This window comes from Crinia signifera, chromosome 4 (assembly GCF_055691185.1).
Source record: "Crinia signifera chromosome 4, ASM5569118v1, whole genome shotgun sequence".
Classification (NCBI taxonomy): domain Eukaryota; kingdom Metazoa; phylum Chordata; class Amphibia; order Anura; family Myobatrachidae; genus Crinia; species Crinia signifera.
In genome coordinates, this window is record NC_139220.1 from 339,242,237 (window position 1) to 339,267,041 (window position 24,805).

Below are 24,805 nucleotides of genomic sequence, written 5' to 3' on the forward strand. Positions count from 1 at the left end.
AATACATAGAAATATATAATGATTTCAATTAATTCAATGTGTGATTGAACTAGGGGGATTGATGCAGCACAATACAAGTTGGTGGTATTAGTGCGAGTAAATAGGACTAAGCTACCTAAATCTGAACATAGCCCCATGGGAGACCATAATCCATGGTTGACTGTCAGTCCAGGCAGGAACCATAGGACAAGAAAAACCCAGGGGGACACAGATCAGAATAGTGAAGCATATAGTAGTAGTAGTAGTAGTAGTAGTGTTTATTTATATATACTATAACCATACTTGCTTACCTGACCCTCTCCATGAGAAGGAAATGCTCTGTTTCTGGACTTCAGTGGTAATGTATGACTGCCATCACCTGCGGTGAAACATCTTTCTTTTCAATTACCTAGCTCCTCAAAGGTGCTGGCAATCCTAAATTACCAGGGAAGTCCAGGAACAGAGCATTTTCTTCCTCATGGAGAGGGGTCAGGTAGGCAAGTATGACTATAATCCTGTAAAGTAAATTCTTCATTCTCCTCCTCCACACAAAACAACTCCACCATACTGTATATCCTTTCATCTGACACCCTTTTAGATTTAAGGGGGGGGGGGGGGGGATTGAAACTTTAAAATTAAACTGTATTTATTTAAACACATTCTTCTTGGCTCAGTGCCAGGAATCCTGAGTGAATGAAAATTGCAACATACTGTAGCAATAAACTCAGGAGACATTGGGGCAGATGTATTAAGCAGCATTAAGTGCTTTTTCTGCACTAACGCTAGTAAAGATATGTTTTTTAGTGGCTTTTTAATGAATGAAAGGACACTTAACTGAGGCAGCCCTAAACTTACCGTCCAGGGGCTGTCCTCATGGTTTTTCTTGCTTTTTGCATCTCAGGCAATGTATTATTGCCTTCCCAGACATGAAGCCCGCTCTGTCCTTTTCTCCATCCCAGGGGCTGGCGTTGCAGTGATTATGAACCTCTTTTAAAGTTTTTTTTAAGGTTTTTTTTTTTTTTAAATTAATGATTTAAATGCAGTCGACCAGGGGATGGGGGCAGCTGTCGCAGGCAGGGGACAGGGCAGCTGCCTTGGCCAGGGAATCAGCTACTGCATCAGGGGGAAAGGAGAGGAGCTGCTGCGGGCAAGGGGGGCGGGATGCAGTGGCAGCGGCCGGGTGGCACAGGAAGCTGCTATTGTGGGCAGACAGACATGGACCAGAAGCAGGATGCAGCAGAGATACCGGGAGAAGAATGATGCTACATTACTGTGGGCAGGGAAGCAGCTGCCGCGGTTGGGGGAACGGGCAAGGGGGAGGTGGGATTCAGCAAAAACACGGGCCAGGATACAGTGAAAAACTGCCGCATCCAGGAGGACAGGGGAACATAAAGTAAATTCAAATTTTAACAATCAATTGAAAACTGAGAAAACCACAGGAATCATGGGGTTATTAACAAAAGGCATGTGCATTGCAGAAGGAAAGAAATGTAAAAAGAGAAACGCAAGGAGAAAGGACAGAGGTGAGTTAAAGACTAACTAGCTGCTGATACATTAAGGGGAAAAGGGTGCCCGCTTCTCTATGTTATGGCAGGAGAAGTGGGAAACGAAAATAACAAATGTTAAAGGAATGTTAATACATCTACCCCAATATGTGAGTGTGCAGACGGGATGCAGTTATATTCCTGGCGGTCGGAATCCCGGCGTTCAAAATCCTGACGCTGGTATCCTGACACTTTCTCCCCTCTATGCGTGTCCACGACACCCATAGAGGGAGAATAACTTAGTGTATGGGGTGTAGTGAGGCACCGGGCCCGCTGTGTGCGATCCACGTCCGTCCCCCCTTGTCGGGATTTCGGCGGTCGGGATTTTGAACACCGGGATTTCATATCAAATCCATGCAGACTAACAGAGGACAGTGATGAGGCGTTTATTAGCGGGAGTGGTCCAGACAATGCAGGTGTGTGTAGGGGCTGTAATCACTATTTACCAAGCACTCGGAATACACGATGAGTCTTCTGCGTGATGAAGAGGAGGGAGCCTTCATCTGTGAGAGAGGAGACAACAGCCAGCCAGAGACATTGTATATTAGATGGATATAGCAGGGGACATACAGAGACAGCAGCAGTAGAGGGATGGAGGTGTGGGAAAGATATATATATATATCGCTTATATATTTATCCAGATCTGTCACTCAAGGCAGTGTATATAACAGTGGGCGGGGTCCACGGGTGATTGACAGGCCCATCCACTGTTATCCACACTGCAATAACCTGCGACCTAACGCTCTACACAGCCTGCGTCCTACACACAAGCTCCCACACTATCCGCCCCCTCCTCTCCCACCACTCCCCATGTCCGCCCAAGTACGGCCAAACCCCGCCTCATGGCTAGACACCACGCCCCCGCCACACCATCTCTCTCCGGCCAGCCTCACCGCCGCTTGAAGACTCCGCCCAGCCTCAAGGCCCCTTCATCCCACACTCACATACAAGGCCCGTCTGCCCACACCCGCACGGATCAGCGTCAGCAGCTGCACAAAGTCTAGCGAACACCGCCAGCCGCTGCTTGCTGCCCCCAGCTGACACAGAAATCCATGCTCCCGGACACACCACCACCCGCCGCCTGTTTATTCCTCTGTGAGCGGAGCGCAGATCACCGGTGAGGAGGATCCGGCCAGGCAACAATGTAGAAGGATCCCAGGAGGACATCAAACAGCCTGGCAGCGGCAGGGGGGCATCAGGGGCCACGGTGAGCTGGGCAGGGAAGTCCAATGTCCCGCAGTCAGGATTTAACAGGAGCAGGAGCACAAGCATCCTGCGTCCTAACACTTACTCAGCCAAGCCCCGCCGCCCGCCTGTTTAGTCCTTGCCGCACTCCACTCTCTGAGACCTGCTGCCGCCGAGCACCACCCCTCCAGGACCTGCTGACACTGAGCGCCAGCCTCCAGGACCTGCTGCCACCGCACAACACCCTCCAGGACCTGCTGACAACAAGTGCCACCCTCCAGGACCTGCTGCTGCCAACCACAGCTGTCCCGGACCGCCTGCCGCAGACCACAACTCTACCCAACACATCTGTAAATACTACCCACCACCCCATACCACTACACCACCAACGATTCTCCAAACACAGCTCCCTTCCGTTTCAGGGCAGTACCTGCTGCGTGGCACCCAGCACCCCATACCAAACAATCTCAGGCCAGTACACCTCTTCAAACACAGATTAGGTTACATTTCTGTAAAAAACAATCTTCATAACACTATCACAGACTACACCCCGACTTCTCGCTCCTGATTGGCCAGAAATCATTCTGAGTAGAGACGCAGAGTAAGAAGGATCTCTGCATCTTCTAGTGTACAGCGGAGGCGGAGCGGGTACCAGTGCAGCCGGGAGCAGCGCGTCTTCAACAGCAGATGCCGGGGTGGTCGCCACAGGAGCAGGCGAGTAGGATTTCCTTCCCAGGTACCCCTTTGGAGTACTACGGATCCAGGACCCCGGACTCTTCAGCCCTGGAGCTCCGGACCCTGACCAGCCCCGGAACCAAGCCACCAGACCGGAACCCTGGGACCTACCTACGGGATCAAGATAGGTAAGTATCAGTGTGTTTGTGTAATGTATGTATTAAACTTTTATTTTTCTAATGTGTCAGTGTGTATTTATTTAAACTTTTTTTTTCTGTGGAACTACAAGTGCCAGCGGGCCCTTTAATGCCCCGCATGCTGGGACTTGTGGTTCTCCAAGTCCCAGCATGCGGGGGAGGCTTGCTGGGACTCATAGTTCCAAAGGAAAAGACAATATTTTTTAATTCTATTTTTTTTACACTGAATCAGCCCGGTGGCCACCGCAGAGGGCCACCGGGGACAGCACCAGGCTTTAGCCTGGTCAGGTAAGTCCTGGAGGGGGGGACCCCTTTATTGGGGGGGGGGTTCCCACTTCCCCAGGACCCCTGGCCAGGCTGACCGGTCAGAGGGCTGAAAGCTTTGGCCGCGGGACCTTATATAATAAGTGTCCCCCGGCTGTGGCATTACCCTGCTGGCTGGTTCTTAAAATACGGGGAACCAATGGTCATTTTGTCCCCCGTATTTTGGGAACCAGCCCGGACCTGGAGCCTGGGGCTGGTTTTAAAAAATCAGCGAAGCCCTATTTGTCGGGTTTCCTGATTTTTTAATACCAGCCCCGACTCTTTAGCCTGGTGCTGGTTACAGCTGTGGGGGGGACCCCACGCCGCTTTTTTTTTTAATAGGAGGGTGACTGCTATAATTATGCCCTAACCCAGCCCATTATGATAATTTTGGTCACATGTGACTTGTCAATAGCCCAAATCGAGACAGTGTGTACGGTGGTACAATGTTTTTATTGCGACTGTTTGGACGGGAGTACATCGGACGTCGCAAGTAAAATTGTACAGGTGTGTACGCGCGTGTCGGCTGTTGTTTGTGGACTGTCCGACGGGAGTACGGTCGGCCGAACGGTTGCAAGAAATAGGGATTGTATATATGTGTACCCAGCTTAAGAGTCACGGGTGTAAGAAATATATGTGAGGTGGGTTAGTTTGAGGGGGAGGGGGTAAGGGTTCAGCCACAGAGTACGAGGGTTAGGATTAGGCTGCAGGGGGGGGGGGGGGTGGCCATCGCACATTCCCCCATTGATGGTTGCCATCGATGGCTACTAGAGCAGGAACCAATCGATGGCTTCTAGAGCAGGAACCAATCGATGGCTATAAACCATTCTACCTCACACCATCGATGGTTCCTGCCATTACTTAGCCGCGCATTCGCAGAAATACGGGAAGGGTCGCTGCCGGGATCCGCACGCATGCACAGAAGAAACTTCAGCCATCAATCCAGTTTAAGTTTCTGGCAGGGTGAGCCGCCCGTAGCGACGCTGCTGGACGTAATGACCCTGCACACGCAGGCCGCAGGGTGAGGGAGCGTGTCAGTGTTATAAAGCGCAGGCCATGTGGTGAGGGAGCGTGTCAGTGTAATAGAGCGCAGGCCACAGTTGAGGGAGCGTGTCAGTGTAATAGAGCGCAGGCCACGTGGTGAGGGAGCGTGTCAGTGTAATAGAGCACAGGCCACAGGGTGAGGGAGCGTGTCAGTGTTATAAGTGCAGGCACGTGGTGAGGGAGCGTGTCAGCGTGTCAGTGTAATAGAGCGCAGGCAACACGTTGAGGGAGCGTGTCAGTGTAATAGAGCGCAGGCCACGTGGTGAGGGAGCGTGTCAGTGTAATAGAGCACAGGCCACAGGGTGAGGGAGCGTGTCAGTGTAATAGAGCACAGGCCACGTGGTGAGGAAGCGTGTCAGTGTAATAGAGCACAGGCCACGTGGTGTGGGATCGTGTCAGTGTAATAGAGCGCAGGCCACACGTTGAGGGAGCGTGTCAGTGTAATAGAGCGCAGGCCACAGGGTGAGGGAGCGTGTCAGTGTAATAGAGCACAGGCCACGTGGTGAGGGAGCGTGTCAGTGTAATAGAGCGCAGGCCACGTGGTGAGGGATCGTGTCAGTGTAATAGAGCGCAGGCCACGTGGTGAGGGAGCGTGTCAGTGTAATAGAGCACAGGCCACAGGGTGAGGGAGCGTGTCAGTGTAATAGAGCGCAGGCCACACGTTGAGGGAGCGTGTCAGTGTAATAGAGCGCAGGCCACGCGGTGAGGGAGCGTGTCAGTGTAAAAGAGCACAGGCCACAGGGTGAGGGAGCGTGTCAGTGTAATAGAGCGCAGGCCACGTGGTGAGGGATCGTGTCAGTGTAATAGAGCACAGGCCACAGGGTGAGGGAGCGTGTCAGTGTAATAGAGCACAGGCCACAGGGTGAGGGAGCGTGTCAGTGTAATAGAGCACAGGCCACGTGGTGAGGGAGCGTGTCAGTGTAATAGAGCACAGGCCACGTGGTGAGGGATCGTGTCAGTGTAATAGAGCGCAGGCCACGTGGTGAGGGAGCGTGTCAGTGTAATAGAGCGCAGGCCACGTGGTGAGGGATCGTGTCAGTGTAATAGAGCGCAGGCCACGTGGTGAGGGATCGTGTCAGTGTAATAGAGTGCAGGCCACAGGGTGAGGGAGCGTGTCAGTGTTATAGAGCGCAGGCCACACGTTGAGGGAGCGTGTCAGTGTAATAGAGCGCAGGCCACAGGGTGAGGGAGCGTGTCAGTGTAATAGAGTGCAGGCCACAGGGTGAGGGAGCATGTCAGTGTAATAGAGCACAGGCCACAGGGTGAGAGAGCGTGTCAGTGTAATAGAGCGCAGGCCAAGTGGTGAGGGAGCGTGTCAGTGTAATAGAGCGCAGACCACGTGGTGAGGGAGCGTGTCAGTGTGATAGAGCACAGGCCACGTGGTGAGGGATCGTGTCAGTGTAATAGAGCGCAGGCCACGTGGTGAGGGAGCGTGTCAGTGTAATAGAGCGCAGGCCACGTGGTGAGGGATCGTGTCAGTGTAATAGAGCGCAGGCCACAGGGTGAGGGATCGTGTCAGTGTAATAGAGCGCAGGCCACGTGGTGAGGGATCGTGTCAGTGTAATAGAGCGCAGGCCACATGGTGAGGGATCGTGTCAGTGTAATAGAGCGCAGGCCACGTGGTGAGGGAGCGTGTCAGTGTAATAGAGCGCAGGCCACAGGGTGAGGGATCGTGTCAGTGTAATAGAGCGCAGGCCACGTGGTGAGGGAGCGTGTCAGTGTAATAGAGTGCAGGCCACGTGGTGAGGGATCGTGTCAGTGTAATAGAGCGCAGGCCACGTGGTGAGGGAGCGTGTCAGTGTAATAGAGCGCAGGCCACAGGGGTGAGGGAGCGTGTCAGTGTAATAGAGCACAGGCCACGTGGTGAGGGATCGTGTCAGTGTTATAAAGCGCAGGCCACGTGGTGAGGGAGCGTGTCAGTGTAATAGAGCGCAGGCCACAGGGTGAGGGATCGTGTCAGTGTAATAGAGCACAGGCCACAGGGTGAGGGAGCGTGTCAGTGTAATAGAGCACAGGCCACGTGGTGAGGGATCGTGTCAGTGTAATAGAGCACAGGCCACGTGGTGAGGGATCGTGTCAGTGTGATAGAGCGCAGGCCACAGGGTGAGGGAGCGTGTCAGTGTAATAGAGCGCAGGCCACACGTTGAGGGAGCGTGTCAGTGTAATAGAGCGCAGGCCACGTGGTGAGGGAGCGTGTCAGTGTAATAGAGCACAGGCCACAGGGTGAGGGAGCGTGTCAGTGTAATAGAGCGCAGGCCACGTGGTGAGGGAGCATGTCAGTGTAATAGAGCGCAGGCCACAGGGTGAGGGAGCGTGTCAGTGTGATAGAGCGCAGGCCACACGGTGAGGAGAGCGTGTCAGTGTAATAGAGCGCAGGCCACACGTTGAGGGAGCGTGTCAGTGTAATAGAGCGCAGGCCACACGTTGAGGGAGCGTGTCAGTGTAATAGAGCGCAGGCCACGTGGTGAGGGAGCGTGTCAGTGTAATAGAGCGCAGGCCACAGGGTGAGGGAGCGTGTCAGTGTAATAGAGCGCAGGCCACGCGGTGAGGGAGCGTGTCAGTGTAATAGAGCGCAGGCCACATGGTGAGGGAGCGTGTCAGTGTAATAGAGCGCAGGCCACACGGTGAGAGAGCGTGTCAGTGTAATAGAGCGCAGGCCACAGGGTGAGGGATGGTGTGAGTGTAATAGAGCGCAGGCCACAGGGTGAGGGATGGTGTCAGTGTAATAGAGCGCAGGCCACACGGTGAGAGAGCGTGTCAGTGTAATAGAGCGCAGGCCACACGTTGAGGGAGCGTGTCAGTGTAATAGAGCGCAGGCCACGTGGTGAGGGAGCGTGTCAGTGTAATAGAGCGCAGGCCACAGGGTGAGAGAGCGTGTCAGTGTAATAGAGCGCAGGCCACAGGGTGAGGGAGCGTGTCAGTGTAATAGAGCGCAGGCCACGCGGTGAGGGAGCGTGTCAGTGTAATAGAGCGCAGGCCACGCGGTGAGGGAGCGTGTCAGTGTAATAGAGCGCAGGCCACGTGGTGAGGGAGCGTGTCAGTGTAATAGAGCGCAGGCCACAGGGTGAGGGATCGTGTGAGTGTAATAGAGCGCAGGCCACGTGGTGAGGGATGGTGTCAGTGCAATAGAGCACAGGCCACAGGGTGAGGGAGCGTGTCAGTGTAATAGAGCGCAGGCCACACGTTGAGGGAGCATGTCAGTGTAATAGAGCGCAGGCCACGTGGTGAGGGAGCGTGTCAGTGTGATAGAGCGCAGGCCACAGGGTGAGGGAGCGTGTCAGTGTAATAGAGCGCAGGCCACGTGGTGAGGGATCGTGTCAGTGTAATAGAGCGCAGGCCACGTGGTGAGGGAGCGTGTCCGTGTAATAGAGCGCAGGCCACGTGGTGAGGGAGCGTGTCAGTGTAATAGAGCACAGGCCACAGGGTGAGGGAGCGTGTCAGTGTCATAGAGCGCAGGCCACACGTTGAGGGAGCGCGTCAGTGTTATAGAGCGCAGGCCACGCGGTGAGGGAGCGTGACAGTGTGATAGAGCGCAGGCCACGTGGTGAGGGAGCGTGTCAGTGTAATAGAGCGCAGGCCACACGTTGAGGGAGCATGTCAGTGTAATAGAGCGCAGGCCACGTGGTGAGGGAGCGTGTCAGTGTGATAGAGCGCAGGCCACAGGGTGAGGGAGCGTGTCAGTGTAATAGAGCGCAGGCCACGTGGTGAGGGATCGTGTCAGTGTAATAGAGCGCAGGCCACGTGGTGAGGGAGCGTGTCCGTGTAATAGAGCGTAGGCCACGTGGTGAGGGAGCGTGTCAGTGTAATAGAGCACAGGCCACAGGGTGAGGGAGCGTGTCAGTGTCATAGAGCGCAGGCCACACGTTGAGGGAGCGCGTCAGTGTTATAGAGCGCAGGCCACGCGGTGAGGGAGCGTGACAGTGTGATAGAGCGCAGGCCACGTGGTGAGGGATCGTGTCAGTGTAATAGAGCGCAGGCCACGTGGTGAGGGATCGTGTCAGTGTAATAGAGCGCAGGCCACGCGGTGAGGGAGCGTGTCAGTGTAATAGAGCACAGGCCACGTGGTGAGGGAGTGTGTCAGTGTAATAGAGTGCAGGCCACAGGGTGAGGGATCGTGTCAGTGCAATAGAGTGCAGGCCACAGGGTGAGGGAGCGTGTCAGTGTAATAGAGCGCAGGCCACGTGGTGAGGGAGCGTGACAGTGTGATAGAGCACAGGCCACGTGGTGAGGGAGCATGTCAGTGTAATAGAGCGCAGGCCACGTGGTGAGGGATCGTGTCAGTGTAATAGAGCGCAGGCCACACGTTGAGGGAGCGCGTCAGTGTTATAGAGCGCAGGCCACGCTGTGAGGGAGCGTGCCAGTGTAATAGAGCACAGGCCACGTGGTGAGGGAGCGTGTCAGTGTAATAGAGCGCAGGCCACGTGGTGAGGGAGCGTGTCAGTGTAATAGAGCACAGGCCACAGGGTGAGGGAGCGTGTCAGTGTTATAAAGCGCAGGCCACGTGGTGAGGGAGCGTGTCAGTGTAATAGAGCGCAGGCCACACGTTGAGGGAGCGTGTCAGTGTAATAGAGCGCAGGCCACGTGGTGAGGGAGCGTGTCAGTGTAATAGAGCACAGGCCACAGGGTGAGGGAGCGTGTCAGTGTAATAGAGCACAGGCCACGTGGTGTGGGATCGTGTCAGTGTAATAGAGCGCAGGCCACACGTTGAGGGAGCGTGTCAGTGTAATAGAGCGCAGGCCACATGGTGAGGGAGCGTGTCAGTGTAATAGAGCACAGGCCACAGGGTGAGGGAGCGTGTCAGTGTAATAGAGCGCAGGCCACACGTTGAGGGAGCGTGTCAGTGTAATAGAGCGCAGGCCACGCGGTGAGGGAGCGTGTCAGTGTAATAGAGCACAGGCCACAGGGTGAGGGAGCGTGTCAGTGTAATAGAGCGCAGGCCACGTGGTGAGGGATCGTGTCAGTGTAATAGAGCACAGGCCACAGGGTGAGGGAGCGTGTCAGTGTAATAGAGCACAGGCCACAGGCTGAGGGAGCGTGTCAGTGTAATAGAGCACAGGCCACGTGGTGAGGGAGCGTGTCAGTGTAATAGAGCACAGGCCACGTGGTGAGGGATCGTGTCAGTGTAATAGAGCGCAGGCCACGTGGTGAGGGAGCGTGTCAGTGTAATAGAGCGCAGGCCACGTGGTGAGGGATCGTGTCAGTGTAATAGAGCGCAGGCCACGTGGTGAGGGATCGTGTCAGTGTAATAGAGTGCAGGCCACAGGGTGAGGGAGCGTGTCAGTGTTATAGAGCGCAGGCCACACGTTGAGGGAGCGTGTCAGTGTAATAGAGCGCAGGCCACAGGGTGAGGGAGCGTGTCAGTGTTATAGAGCGCAGGCCACACGTTAAGGGAGCGTGTCAGTGTAATAGAGCGCAGGCCACAGGGTGAGAGAGCGTGTCAGTGTAATAGAGCGCAGGCCACGTGGTGAGGGAGCATGTCAGTGTAATAGAGCGCAGGCCACGTGGTGAGAGAGCGTGTAGTGTAATAGAGTGCAGGCCACAGGGTGAGAGAGCGTGTCAGTGTAATAGAGCGCAGGCCACGTGGTGAGGGAGCATGTCAGTGTAATAGAGCGCAGGCCACGTGGTGAGAGAGCGTGTAGTGTAATAGAGTGCAGGCCACAGGGTGAGAGAGCGTGTCAGTGTAATAGAGCGCAGGCCACGTGGTGAGGGAGCATGTCAGTGTAATAGAGCGCAGGCCACACGTTGAGGGAGCGCGTCAGTGTTATAGAGCGCAGGCCACAGGGTGAGGGATCGTGTCAGTGTAATAGAGCACAGGCCACGTGGTGAGGGATCGTGTCAGTGTAATAGAGCGCAGGCCACGCGGTGAGGGAGCGTGTCAGTGTAATAGAGCACAGGCCACGTGGTGAGGGATCGTGTGAGTGTAATAGAGCGCAGGCCACGTGGTGAGGGAGCGTGTCAGTGTGATAGAGCGCAGGCCACACGTTGAGGGATCGTGTCAGTGTAATAGAGCGCAGGCCACACGTTGAGGGAGCGTGTCAGTGTAATAGAGCGCAGGCCACGTGGTGAGGGAGCGTGTCAGTGTAATAGAGCGCAGGCCACACGTTGAGGGATCGTGTCAGTGTAATAGAGCGCAGGCCACGTGGTGAGGGATCGTGTCAGTGTAATAGAGCGCAGGCCACAGGGTGAGGGAGCGTGTCAGTGTGATAGAGCGCAGGCCACGTGGTGAGGGAGCGTGTCAGTGTAATAGAGCGAAGGCCACGTGGTGAGGGAGCGTGTCAGTGTGATAGAGCGCAGGCCACAGGGTGAGGGAGCGTGTCAGTGTAATAGAGCGCAGGCCACGTGGTGAGGGAACGTGTCAGTGTAATAGAGCGCAGGCCACAGGGTGAGGGATCGTGTCAGTGTAATAGAGCGCAGGCCACGTGGTGAGGGAGCGTGTCAGTGTAATAGAGCGCAGGCCACACGTTGAGGGATCGTGTCAGTGTAATAGAGCGCAGGCCACGTGGTGAGGGAGCGTGTCAGTGTGATAGAGCGCAGGCCAGGCGGTGAGGGATCGTGTCAGTGTAATAGAGCGCAGGCCAGGCGGTGAGGGATCGTGTCAGTGTAATAGAGCGCAGGCCACGTGGTGAGGGATCGTGTCAGTGTGATAGAGCGCAGGCCAAGTGGTGAGGGAGCGTGTCAGTGTGATAGAGCGCAGGCCAGGCGGTGAGGGATCGTGTCAGTGTAATAGAGCGCAGGCCACGTGGTGAGGGAGCGTGTCAGTGTAATAGAGCGCAGGCCACGTGGTGAGGGAGCGTGTCAGTGTAATAGAGCACAGGCCACGCGGTGAGGGATCGTGTCAGTGTAATAGAGTGCAGGCCACAGGGTGAGGGAGCGTGTCAGTGTAATAGAGCGCAGGCCACAGGGTGAGGGAGCGTGTCAGTGTGATAGAGCGCAGGCCACGTGGTGAGGGAATGTGTCAGTGTAATAGAGCGCAGGCCACGTGGTGAGGGAGCGTGTCAGTGTAATAGAGCGCAGGCCACAGGGTGAGGGATCGTGTCAGTGTAATAGAGCGCAGGCCAGGCGGTGAGGGATCGTGTCAGTGTAATAGAGCGCAGGCCAAGTGGTGAGGGAGCGTGTCAGTGTAATAGAGCGCAGGCCACGTGGTGAGGGATCGTGTCAGTGTAATAGAGCGCAGGCCACGTGGTGAGGGATCGTGTCAGTGTAATAGAGCGCAGGCCACAGGGTGAGGGATCGTGTCAGTGTGATAGAGCGCAGGCCACGTGGTGAGGGAGCGTGTCAGTGTGATAGAGCGCAGGCCGCAGGGTGAGGGAGCGTGTCAGTGTAATAGAGCGCAGGCCACAGGGTGAGGGAGCGTGTCAGTGTAATAGAGCGCAGGCCACGTGGTGAGGGATCGTGTCAGTGTAATAGAGCGCAGGCCACAGGGTGAGGGATCGTGTCAGTGTGATAGAGCGCAGGCCACGTGGTGAGGGAGCGTGTCAGTGTAATAGAGCGCAGGCCACAGGGTGAGGGAGCGTGTCAGTGTAATAGAGCGCAGGCCACGTGGTGAGGGATCGTGTCAGTGTAATAGAGCGCATGCCACGTGGTGAGGGATCGTGTCAGTGTAATAGAGCGCAGGCCACGTGGTGAGGGAGCGTGTCAGTGTAATAGAGCGCAGGCCACAGGGTGAGGGAGGGTGTCAGTGTAATAGAGCGCAGGCCCACGCGGTGAGGGAGCGTGTCAGTGTGATAGAGCGCAGGCCACAGGGTGAGGGATCGTGTCAGTGTAATAGAGCGCAGGCCACAGGGTGAGGGAGCGTGTCAGTGTAATAGAGCGCAGGCCACAGGGTGAGGGAGCGTGTCAGTGTAATAGAGCACAGGCCACAGTGTGAGTGAGCGTGTCAGTGTAATAGAGCGCAGGCCACAGGGTGAGGGAGCGTGTCAGTGTAATAGAGCGCAGGCCACAGGGTGAGGGAGCGTGTCAGTGTAATAGAGCGCAGGCCACAGGGTGAGGGAGCGTGTCAGTGTAATAGAGCGCAGGCCACAGGGTGAGGGAGCGTGTCAGTGTAATAGAGCGCAGGCCACAGGGTGAGAGAGCGTGTCAGTGTAATAGAGCGCAGGCCACGTGGTGAGGGAGCGTGTCAGTGTAATAGAGCGCAGGCCACGTGGTGAGGGAGCGTGTCAGTGTAATAGAGCGCAGGCCACGTGGTGAGGGAGCGTGTCAGTGTAATAGAGTGCAGGCCACAGGGTGAGGGAGCGTGTCAGTGTTATAGAGCGCAGGCCACGTGGTGAGAGAGCGTGTAGTGTAATAGAGTGCAGGCCACAGGGTGAGGGAGCGTGTCAGTGTTATAGAGCGCAGGCCACGTGGTGAGGGAGCGTGTCAGTGTAATAGAGCGCAGGCCACGTGGTGAGGGAGCGTGTCAGTGTGATAGAGCGCAGGCCACACGTTGAGGGAGCGTGTCAGTGTAATAGAGCGCAGGCCACAGGGTGAGGGAGCGTGTCAGTGTAATAGAGCGCAGGCCACGTGGTGAGGGAGCGTGTCAGTGTGATAGAGCGCAGGCCACACGTTGAGGGAGCGTCAGTGTAATAGAGCGCAGGCCACGTGGTGAGGGAGCGTGTCAGTGTAATAGAGCGCAGGCCACGTGGTGAGGGAGCGTGTCAGTGTAATAGAGCGCAGGCCACACGTTGAGGGAGCGTGTCAGTGTAATAGAGCGCAGGCCACACGGTGAGGGAGCGTGTCAGTGTAATAGAGCGCAGGCCACAGGGTGAGGGAGCGTGTCAGTGTAATAGAGCGCAGGCCACGTGGTGAGGGAGCGTGTCAGTGTAATAGAGCGCAGGCCACAGGGTGAGGGAGCGTGTCAGTGTAATAGAGCACAGGCCACACGTTGAGGGAGCGTGTCAGTGTAATAGAGCGCAGGCCACACGTTGAGGGAGCGTGTCAGTGTAATAGAGCGCAGGCCACGTGGTGAGGGAGCGTGTCAGTGTAATAGAGCGCAGGCCACGTGGTGAGGGAGCGTGTCAGTGTAATAGAGCACAGGCCACAGGGTGAGGGAGCGTGTCAGTGTAATAGAGCGCAGGCCACACGTTGAGGGAGCGTGTCAGTGTAATAGAGCGCAGGCCACGCGGTGAGGGAGCGTGTCAGTGTAATAGAGCACAGGCCACACGTTGAGGGAGCGTGTCAGTGTAATAGAGCGCAGGCCACAGGGTGAGGGAGCGTGTCAGTGTAATAGAGCGCAGGCCACAGGGTGAGGGAGCGTGTCAGTGTAATAGAGCACAGGCCACACGTTGAGGGAGCGTGTCAGTGTAATAGAGCGCAGGCCACGTGGTGAGGGAGCGTGTCAGTGTGATAGAGCGCAGGCCACAGGGTGAGGGAGCGTGTCAGTGTAATAGAGTGCAGGCCACAGGGTGAGGGAGCGTGTCAGTGTGATAGAGCGCAGGCCACAGGGTAAGAGAGCGTGTCAGTGTAATAGAGTGCAGGCCACGTGGTGAGGGAGCGTGTCAGTGTGATAGAGCGCAGGCCACAGGGTGAGGGAGCGTGTCAGTGTAATAGAGTGCAGGCCACGTGGTGAGGGAGCGTGTCAGTGTAATAGAGCGCAGGCCACGTGGTGAGGGAGCGTGTCAGTGTAATAGAGCGCAGGCCACGCGGTGAGGGAGCGCGTCAGTGTAATAGAGCACAGGCCGCAGGGTGAGGGAGCGTGTCAGTGTAATAGAGCGCAGGCCACAGGGTGAGGGAGCGTGTCAGTGTAATAGAGCGCAGGCCACAGGGTGAGGGAGCGTGTCAGTGTAATAGAGCGCAGGCCACAGGGTGAGGGAGCGTGTCAGTGTAATAGAGCGCAGGCCACAGGGTGAGGGAGCGTGTCAGTGTAATAGAGTGCAGGCCACAGGGTGAGAGAGCGTGTCAGTGTAATAGAGCGCAGGCCACGTGGTGAGGGAGCATGTCAGTGTAATAGAGCGCAGGCCACGTGGTGAGAGAGCGTGTAGTGTAATAGAGTGCAGGCCACAGGGTGAGAGAGCGTGTCAGTGTAATAGAGCGCAGGCCACGTGGTGAGGGAGCATGTCAGTGTAATAGAGCGCAGGCCACGTGGTGAGAGAGCGTGTAGTGTAATAGAGTGCAGGCCACAGGGTGAGAGAGCGTGTCAGTGTAATAGAGCGCAGGCCACGTGGTGAGGGAGCATGTCAGTGTAATAGAGCGCAGGCCACACGTTGAGGGAGCGCGTCAGTGTTATAGAGCGCAGGCCACAGGGTGAGGGATCGTGTCAGTGTAATAGAGCACAGGCCACGTGGTGAGGGATCGTGTCAGTGTAATAGAGCGCAGGCCACGCGGTGAGGGAGCGTGTCAGTGTAATAGAGCACAGGCCACGTGGTGAGGGATCGTGTGAGTGTAATAGAGCGCAGGCCACAGGGTGAGGGATCGTGTCAGTGTAATAGAGTGCAGGCCACAGGGTGAGGGATCGTGTCAGTGTAATAGAGCGCAGGCCACGTGGTGAGGGATCGTGTCAGTGTAATAGAGCGCAGGCCACAGGGTGAGGGAGCGTGTCAGTGTGATAGAGCGCAGGCCACAGGGTCAGGGAGGGTGTCAGTGTAATAGAGCGCAGGCCACGTGGTGAGGGAGCGTGTCAGTGTGATAGAGCGCAGGCCACACGTTGAGGGATCGTGTCAGTGTAATAGAGCGCAGGCCACACGTTGAGGGAGCGTGTCAGTGTAATAGAGCGCAGGCCACGTGGTGAGGGAGCGTGTCAGTGTAATAGAGCGCAGGCCACACGTTGAGGGATCGTGTCAGTGTAATAGAGCGCAGGCCACGTGGTGAGGGATCGTGTCAGTGTAATAGAGCGCAGGCCACAGGGTGAGGGAGCGTGTCAGTGTGATAGAGCGCAGGCCACGTGGTGAGGGAGCGTGTCAGTGTAATAGAGCGAAGGCCACGTGGTGAGGGAGCGTGTCAGTGTGATAGAGCGCAGGCCACAGGGTGAGGGAGCGTGTCAGTGTAATAGAGCGCAGGCCACGTGGTGAGGGAACGTGTCAGTGTAATAGAGCGCAGGCCACAGGGTGAGGGATCGTGTCAGTGTAATAGAGCGCAGGCCACGTGGTGAGGGAGCGTGTCAGTGTAATAGAGCGCAGGCCACACGTTGAGGGATCGTGTCAGTGTAATAGAGCGCAGGCCACGTGGTGAGGGAGCGTGTCAGTGTGATAGAGCGCAGGCCAGGCGGTGAGGGATCGTGTCAGTGTAATAGAGCGCAGGCCAGGCGGTGAGGGATCGTGTCAGTGTAATAGAGCGCAGGCCACGTGGTGAGGGATCGTGTCAGTGTGATAGAGCGCAGGCCAAGTGGTGAGGGAGCGTGTCAGTGTGATAGAGCGCAGGCCAGGCGGTGAGGGATCGTGTCAGTGTAATAGAGCGCAGGCCACGTGGTGAGGGAGCGTGTCAGTGTAATAGAGCGCAGGCCACGTGGTGAGGGAGCGTGTCAGTGTAATAGAGCACAGGCCACGCGGTGAGGGATCGTGTCAGTGTAATAGAGCACAGGCCACGCGGTGAGGGATCGTGTCAGTGTAATAGAGTGCAGGCCACAGGGTGAGGGAGCGTGTCAGTGTAATAGAGCGCAGGCCACAGGGTGAGGGAGCGTGTCAGTGTGATAGAGCGCAGGCCACGTGGTGAGGGAATGTGTCAGTGTAATAGAGCGCAGGCCACGTGGTGAGGGAGCGTGTCAGTGTAATAGAGCGCAGGCCACAGGGTGAGGGATCGTGTCAGTGTAATAGAGCGCAGGCCAGGCGGTGAGGGATCGTGTCAGTGTAATAGAGCGCAGGCCAAGTGGTGAGGGAGCGTGTCAGTGTAATAGAGCGCAGGCCACGTGGTGAGGGATCGTGTCAGTGTAATAGAGCGCAGGCCACGTGGTGAGGGATCGTGTCAGTGTAATAGAGCGCAGGCCACAGGGTGAGGGATCGTGTCAGTGTGATAGAGCGCAGGCCACGTGGTGAGGGAGCGTGTCAGTGTGATAGAGCGCAGGCCGCAGGGTGAGGGAGCGTGTCAGTGTAATAGAGCGCAGGCCACAGGGTGAGGGAGCGTGTCAGTGTAATAGAGCGCAGGCCACGTGGTGAGGGATCGTGTCAGTGTAATAGAGCGCAGGCCACAGGGTGAGGGATCGTGTCAGTGTGATAGAGCGCAGGCCACGTGGTGAGGGAGCGTGTCAGTGTAATAGAGCGCAGGCCACAGGGTGAGGGAGCGTGTCAGTGTAATAGAGCGCAGGCCACGTGGTGAGGGATCGTGTCAGTGTAATAGAGCGCATGCCACGTGGTGAGGGATCGTGTCAGTGTAATAGAGCGCAGGCCACGTGGTGAGGGAGCGTGTCAGTGTAATAGAGCGCAGGCCACAGGGTGAGGGAGGGTGTCAGTGTAATAGAGCGCAGGCCACGCGGTGAGGGAGCGTGTCAGTGTGATAGAGCGCAGGCCACAGGGTGAGGGATCGTGTCAGTGTAATAGAGCGCAGGCCACAGGGTGAGGGAGCGTGTCAGTGTAATAGAGCGCAGGCCACAGGGTGAGGGAGCGTGTCAGTGTAATAGAGCACAGGCCACAGTGTGAGTGAGCGTGTCAGTGTAATAGAGCGCAGGCCACAGGGTGAGGGAGCGTGTCAGTGTAATAGAGCGCAGGCCACAGGGTGAGGGAGCGTGTCAGTGTAATAGAGCGCAGGCCACAGGGTGAGGGAGCGTGTCAGTGTAATAGAGCGCAGGCCACAGGGTGAGGGAGCGTGTCAGTGTAATAGAGCGCAGGCCACAGGGTGAGAGAGCGTGTCAGTGTAATAGAGCGCAGGCCACGTGGTGAGGGAGCGTGTCAGTGTAATAGAGCGCAGGCCACGTGGTGAGGGAGCGTGTCAGTGTAATAGAGCGCAGGCCACGTGGTGAGGGAGCGTGTCAGTGTAATAGAGTGCAGGCAACAGGGTGAGGGAGCGTGTCAGTGTTATAGAGCGCAGGCCACGTGGTGAGAGAGCGTGTAGTGTAATAGAGTGCAGGCCACAGGGTGAGGGAGCGTGTCAGTGTTATAGAGCGCAGGCCACGTGGTGAGGGAGCGTGTCAGTGTAATAGAGCGCAGGCCACGTGGTGAGGGAGCGTGTCAGTGTGATAGAGCGCAGGCCACACGTTGAGGGAGCGTGTCAGTGTAATAGAGCGCAGGCCACAGGGTGAGGGAGCGTGTCAGTGTAATAGAGCGCAGGCCACGTGGTGAGGGAGCGTGTCAGTGTGATAGAGCGCAGGCCACACGTTGAGGGAGCGTGTCAGTGTAATAGAGCGCAGGCCACGTGGTGAGGGAGCGTGTCAGTGTAATAGAGCGCAGGCCACATGGTGAGGGAGCGTGTCAGTGTAATAGAGCGCAGGCCACACGTTGAGGGAGCGTGTCAGTGTAATAGAGCGCAGGCCACACGGTGAGGGAGCGTGTCAGTGTAATAGAGCGCAGGCCACAGGGTGAGGGAGCGTGTCAGTGTAATAGAGCGCAGGCCACGTGGTGAGGGAGCGTGTCAGTGTAATAGAGCGCAGGCCACAGGGTGAGGGAGCGTGTCAGTGTAATAGAGCACAGGCCACACGTTGAGGGAGCGTGTCAGTGTAATAGAGCGCAGGCCACACGTTGAGGGAGCGTGTCAGTGTAATAGAGCGCAGGCCACGTGGTGAGGGAGCGTGTCAGTGTAATAGAGCGCAGGCCACGTGGTGAGGGAGCGTGTCAGTGTAATAGAGCACAGGCCACAGGGTGAGGGAGCGTGTCAGTGTAATAGAGCGCAGGCCACAGGGTGAGGGAGCGTGTCAGTGTAATAGAGCGCAGGCCACGTGGTGAGGGAGCGTGTCAGTGTAATAGAGCGCAGGCCACGTGGTGAGGGAGCGTGTCAGTGTAATAGAGCGCAGGCCACACGTTGAGGGAGCGTGTCAGTGTAATAGAGCGCAGGCCACGCGGTGAGGGAGCGTGTCAGTGTAATAGAGCACAGGCCACACGTTGAGGGAGCGTGTCAGTGTAATAGAGCGCAGGCCACAGGGTGAGGGAGCGTGTCAGTGTAATAGAGCGCAGGCCACAGGGTGAGGGAGCGTGTCAGTGTAATAGAGCACAGGCCACACGTTGAGGGAGCGTGTCAGTGTAATAGAGCGCAGGCCACGTGGTGAGGGAGCGTGTCAGTGTGATAGAGCGCAGGCCACAGGGTGAGGGAGCGTGTCAGTGTAATAGAGTGCAGGCCACAGGGTGAGGGAGCGTGTCAGTGTGATAGAGCGCAGGCCACAGGGTGAGAGAGCGTGTCAGTGTAATAGAGTGCAGGCCACGTGGTGAGGGAGCGTGTCAGTGTGATAGAGCGCAGGCCACAGGGTGAGGGAGCGTGTCAGTGTAATAGAGTGCAGGCCACGTGGTGAGGGAGCGTGTCAGTGTAATAGAGCGCAGGCCACGTGGTGAGGGAGCGTGTCAGTGTAATAGAGCGCAGGCCACGCGGTGAGGGAGCGCGTCAGTGTAATAGAGCACAGGCCGCAGGGTGAGGGAGCGTGTCAGTGTAATAGAGCGCAGGCCACAGGGTGAGGGAGCGTGTCAGTGTAATAGAGCGCAGGCCACAGGGTGAGGGAGCGTGTCAGTGTAATAGAGCGCAGGCCACAGGGTGAGGGAGCGTGTCAGTGTAATAGAGCGCAGGCCACAGGGTGAGGGAGCGTGTCAGTGTAATAGAGTGCAGGCCACAGGGTGAGGGAGCGTGTCAGTGTAATAGAGTGCAGGCCACAGGGTGAGGAAGCGTGTCAGTGTAATAGAGCGCAGGCCACGTGGTGAGGGAATGTGTCAGTGTGATAGAGCGCAGGCCACACGTTGAGGGAGCGTGTCAGTGTAATAGAGCGCAGGCCACACGTTGAGGGAGCGTGTCAGTAAAATAGAGCGCAAGCCACAGGGTGAGGGAGCGTGTCCGTGTAATAGAGCGCAGGCCACACGGTGAGAGAGGGCAGCAACCCCGCATCCACTTTCGTAAACACCCCTTCACCTGCAACTCCACTACCCACAGCACACCCGCACGCGCCCCTCCCACACCCACAGCACCCCCAGACACACTCCCCTGCGGTAGCTGTTAATCTTTGTCTTTTATTTACGTGAGCTGTTATTATTTCAAGTAAAGTCGATGAAATTTGTTGCTCATTGTTGCGCTCTTTCTCCAATCTACTGTATTTCATATGTTCATTTGGGAATGGGAGCCGTGATCTGGTCCCATGGAGTGAGCTGCACACATAATACATAATTACCAAAGGACTGGCTGAGTGTGATTGTGTGCGCTCGAACTTCTCTATCATCTATCTATCTATCTATCTATCTATCTATCTATCTATCTATCTATCTATCTCATATCTATCTATCTCATATCTATCTATCTATCTCATATCTATCTATCTATCTCATATCTATCTATCTATCTATCTATCTATCTATCTATCTATCTATCTATCTATCTATCTATCTATCTCATATCTATCTATCTATCTCATATCTATCTATCTCATATCTATCTATCTATCTCATATCTATCTATCTATCTATCTATCTATCTATCTATCTATCTATCTCATATCTATCTATCTATCTATCTATCTATCTATCTATCTATCTATCTCATATCTATCTATCTATCTATCTATCTATCTCATATCTATCTATCTATCTCATATCTATCTATCTATCTATCTATCTCATATCTATCTATCTCATATCTATCTATCTATCTATCTCATATCTATCTATCTATCTATCTATCTATCTATCTATCTATCTATCTATCTATCTATCTCATATCTATCTATCTATCTATCTATCTATCTATCTCATATCTATCTATCTATCTATCTATCTATCTATCTATCTATCTATCTATCTATCTAATATCTATCTATCTATCTCATATCTATCTATCTATCTCATATCTATCTATCTATCTATCTCATATCTATCTATCTATCTCATATCTATCTATCTATCTCATATCTATCTATCTATCTATCTATCTATCTAATATCTATCTATCTATCTAATATCTATCTATCTATCTATCTATCTATCTATCTATCTCATATCTATCTATCTATCTCATATCTATCTATCTATCTCATATCTATCTATCTATCTCATATCTATCTATCTATCTATCTATCTATCTATCTATCTATCTATCTATCTATCTATCTATCTATCTATCTATCTCATATCTATCTATCTATCTATCTATCTATCTCATATCTATCTATCTATCTATCTATCTATCTATCTATCTATCTATCTATCTATCTATCTATCTATCTATCTATCTATCTATCTATCTATCTACTGTATTCCTTCAATGGATAAGTCTGTTCCCTGTATCTGTTTTCTGTTGAACTTTGTTCTGAATAATATCTGATTATGACAAATATATGAACATATAGGGTGACATTCTATGGGGTGAGATTTTTAGACTTTTGCGATTTTTTTCGCAAAAACGGCCGAAATCACATTTTTTCCCATTTAATGAGCTCCGAAAATGTGAAAAAAATGCGATTTTTGCCAACAAGTTGGACACACTGGAAATGCGATGGCTGCTTTTCGCAGCACATCGCATCCAGATGTTTTCACATGGAAAAGTATACAAATCGCATATTTAATGGTATGCGATTTGTATAAAGTGTGACTATAATTCGCCCAAAAATCAGACCAGGTTCTGATGGGCGAATTAGCCAGAACCCTGCACAGATCGCAATGTTCTGTGCAGGTTTCTGGTGAAAAAAAATAAAATAAACAGTTAAAATAAATAAAAAACGAGCGCGGGGTCCCCCGCCAGAGCATAACCAGCCCCGGGCTCATTGAGCCGGTGCTGGTGACATAAAATCAGGGTCCCCGACAAATAGGGGTCCCCTTGATTTAATGAAACCAGCACCAAGGTCCGGCGCTGGTTCCCAAAATACGGGGGACAAAATGACTAGGGGTCCCCCTTATTTTAAGAACCAGCACCGGACCCAACCAGCCAGCGGGGTAATGCCACAGCCGGGGGACACTTATTATATAAGGTCCCGCGGCCAAAGCATTATCCCCGTGAGGAAGGAAATCCTACTCACCTGGTCCCCGGCGACGTCATCGGCATCCTCTCCGGCAGACGCGCTGCTCCCGGCTGGTACCCGCTCACGGACTGGAGAGGCGCAGAGATGTTCATCTTCCGCGCCTCTTCTCAGAATGATTCCATTGGCCGGCTAGCGGCCAATCAGGAGCCGAGAAAGTCGGCTCCTGATTGGCCGCTAGGCGGCCAATAGAATCATCCGGAGGAAAGGCGCGGAAGATGAACATCTCTTCGCCTCTTCAGTCCGAGAGCGGGTACCACAGCAGCCAGGAGCAGCGCGTCTGCCGGAGAGGATGCCGATGTCGTCGCCGGGGACCAGGTGAGTAGGATTTCCTTCCTCAGGTACCCCTGTGGACTTCATCGGATCCTGGACCCCGGACCAGCCCCGGAACCCCAGGACCAGCCCCGGAACCAGGACCAAGGCCCCGGAACCGGACTCTTCAGCCCTGGAGCCCGGACCCAGGATCCAGGGACCGACCTACGGGCTAAAGGTAGGTAAGTATCAGTGTGTGTGTGCTATGTATGTATTAAACTTTTATTTTTCAGGGTGTCAGTGTGTTTTATTTCACTATTTTTTGTACTGTAGAACTACAAGTGCCAGCGGGCCCTTTAATGCCCTGCATGCTGGGACTTGTGGTTCTCCAAGTCCCAGCATGCGGGGTAGGCTTGCTGGGACTCATAGTTCACCAGTAGAAAACAATAGTTTATCTTCTTTTTTTTACACAAATCATCAGCCCGATGCCCACCGCCCAGGGGCATCGGGGACAGCCCCGGACTTTCAGCATGGGCTGGTAAGTCCTGGAGGGGGGGGACCCCTTCATTGGGGGGGTCCCCACTTCCCCAGGACCCCTGCCCATGCTGACCATCCAGGGGGATAATGCTTTGGCCGCGGGACCTTATATAATAAGTGTCCCCCGGCTGTGGCATTACCCTGCTGGCTGGTTGGGTCCAGTGCTGGTTCTTAAAATACGGGGGACCCCTAGTCATTTTGTCCCCCGTATTTTGGGAACCAGCGCCGGACCTTGAGCCTGGTGCTGGTTTCATGAAATCAAGGGGACCCCTATTTGTCGGGGACCCTGATTTTATGTCACCAGCACCGGCTCAGTGAGCCCGGGGCTGGTTATGCTCTGGCGGGGGACCCCGCACTCGTTTATTTGCGCTTTCCTGCAAACGTGCGATTTTCAGACATGAAAATCGCACATTTACAGGACTAAAGACATCGCACCACCTCGCATCTATTTGCACTATTTGGCCCGTTTTTCGCATCTCATTAAATATGCGAAAAACGGGCCAATCTTGCGATTTGAAAAAGTGCGAAGTGGTGCGATAAAAAAAACGCGCATTTATCTCATCCCATAGAATGTCACCCGTAATGTTTCTTCTGAGGCGAAACGCATCGAGTTTTACTACGTATATGAATACAAACAACTGATAAGAGAGAATCATTCTAACAACATTTTGTTAATAAGTGTTTTAATACTCTTTAGTTGTTGTCCATCCCAAAATGGTGTAATGTACATCTGAATAATATTAGGGGCGCTTATAACACTATTGTGTGTGACAACGTTGTTGGGGTTCTTACTAGTAGGGTGGATGCTATCTATATGTATGAATTCTTTCCTTGTGTTTAAAACTTACACTGTTGTATTATAATTTACAGCATACTGTACTCTATTACAAACTACTTCTCTCACCCCTGATGAAGTCATTTCGGTGACGAAACGCGTTGGTATTGCTATACTTTCTGGATGTTAAAACTACTGCAAATGATTCATCAAATGAATTGAACTATTATTATATATCTTTATTTTAGCAAATTTTGTGTATCTGTTACTAGCGAACTTTTATGTATATATATATATGTGTTAGTGCACAGGTATATGATCATTTTCTCACCTATGCCATAGGGGTTGAAGCTGTAGGGTCCCGGGTGACGGGTGCAGTTGTCACTACTCTCAGCCGCCTTATAATCCTCACACAATGCTGTAAAGCGGCTCTGCAGGTGCCAGTATTGCTGTTTACAGAATACACACCCAGTACAGGGCGTCAGGAGGACCAGGAGCCCCAAGGGCCACATCTAGGAGGAAGAAGAGAAGATTGGATTAATGACTCATATCTAACCTGGCAAGATCATTGTCCTAATCCTGCAGCCGGGATCTGTTACTAGTGACAACCACCCTTACATTCGCTGCCCCAAGGATCAGACAAGAGACACATAATACTCAGAGGAGACAGACGGATGACACCCAGCTACCGGTCACCGTCACCCGTACCCTACACTGCAGAGACCCCCAACATCAGCCCAGTCTCATTATACTCAGAGGAGACAGACGGATGACACCCAGCTACCGGTCACCGTCACCCGTACCCTACACTGCAGAGACCCCCCAACATCAGCCCAGTCTCATTATACTCAGAGGAGACAGACAGGTGACACCCAGCTACCGGTCACCGTCACCCGTACCCTACACTGCAGAGACCCCCCAACATCAGCCCAGTCTCATTATACTCAGAGGAGACAGACGGATGATACCCAGCTACCGGTCACCGTCACCCGTACCCTACACTGCAGAGACCCCCAACATCAGCCCAGTCTCATTATACTCAGAGGAGACAGACGGATGACACCCAGCTACCGGTCACCGTCACCTGTACCCTACACTGCAGAGACCCCCAACATCAGCCCAGTCTCATTATACTCAGAGGAGACAGACGGGTGACACCCAGCTACCGGTCACCGTCACCCGTACCCTACACTGCAGAGACCCCCCCAACATCAGCCTAGTCTCATTATACTCAGAGGAGACAGACGGATGACACCCAGCTACCGGTCACCGTCAC

General features: G+C 54.3%; 1 protein-coding gene across 6 annotated transcripts in view; it reads right to left on the reverse strand.

The window, feature by feature from the left end:
* The window catches only part of TMEM95 (transmembrane protein 95), a 72,119-nt gene that overhangs the window by 18,095 nt on the left and 29,219 nt on the right, over positions 1-24,805 (reverse strand). For 4 of the 6 annotated variants that reach the window (XM_083185894.1, XM_083185890.1, XM_083185889.1 and 1 more), the window contains exons 2-3: positions 23,861-24,041; positions 1,970-2,026 (exon numbers count right to left, since the gene is read on the reverse strand). In XM_083185894.1, the coding sequence (XP_083042020.1) occupies positions 1,970-2,026; positions 23,861-24,041 (238 nt within the window). The remainder of the gene's footprint in view (positions 1-1,969; positions 2,027-23,860; positions 24,042-24,805) is intronic. The other 2 variants (XM_083185892.1, XM_083185891.1) reach the window with 1 other exon arrangement.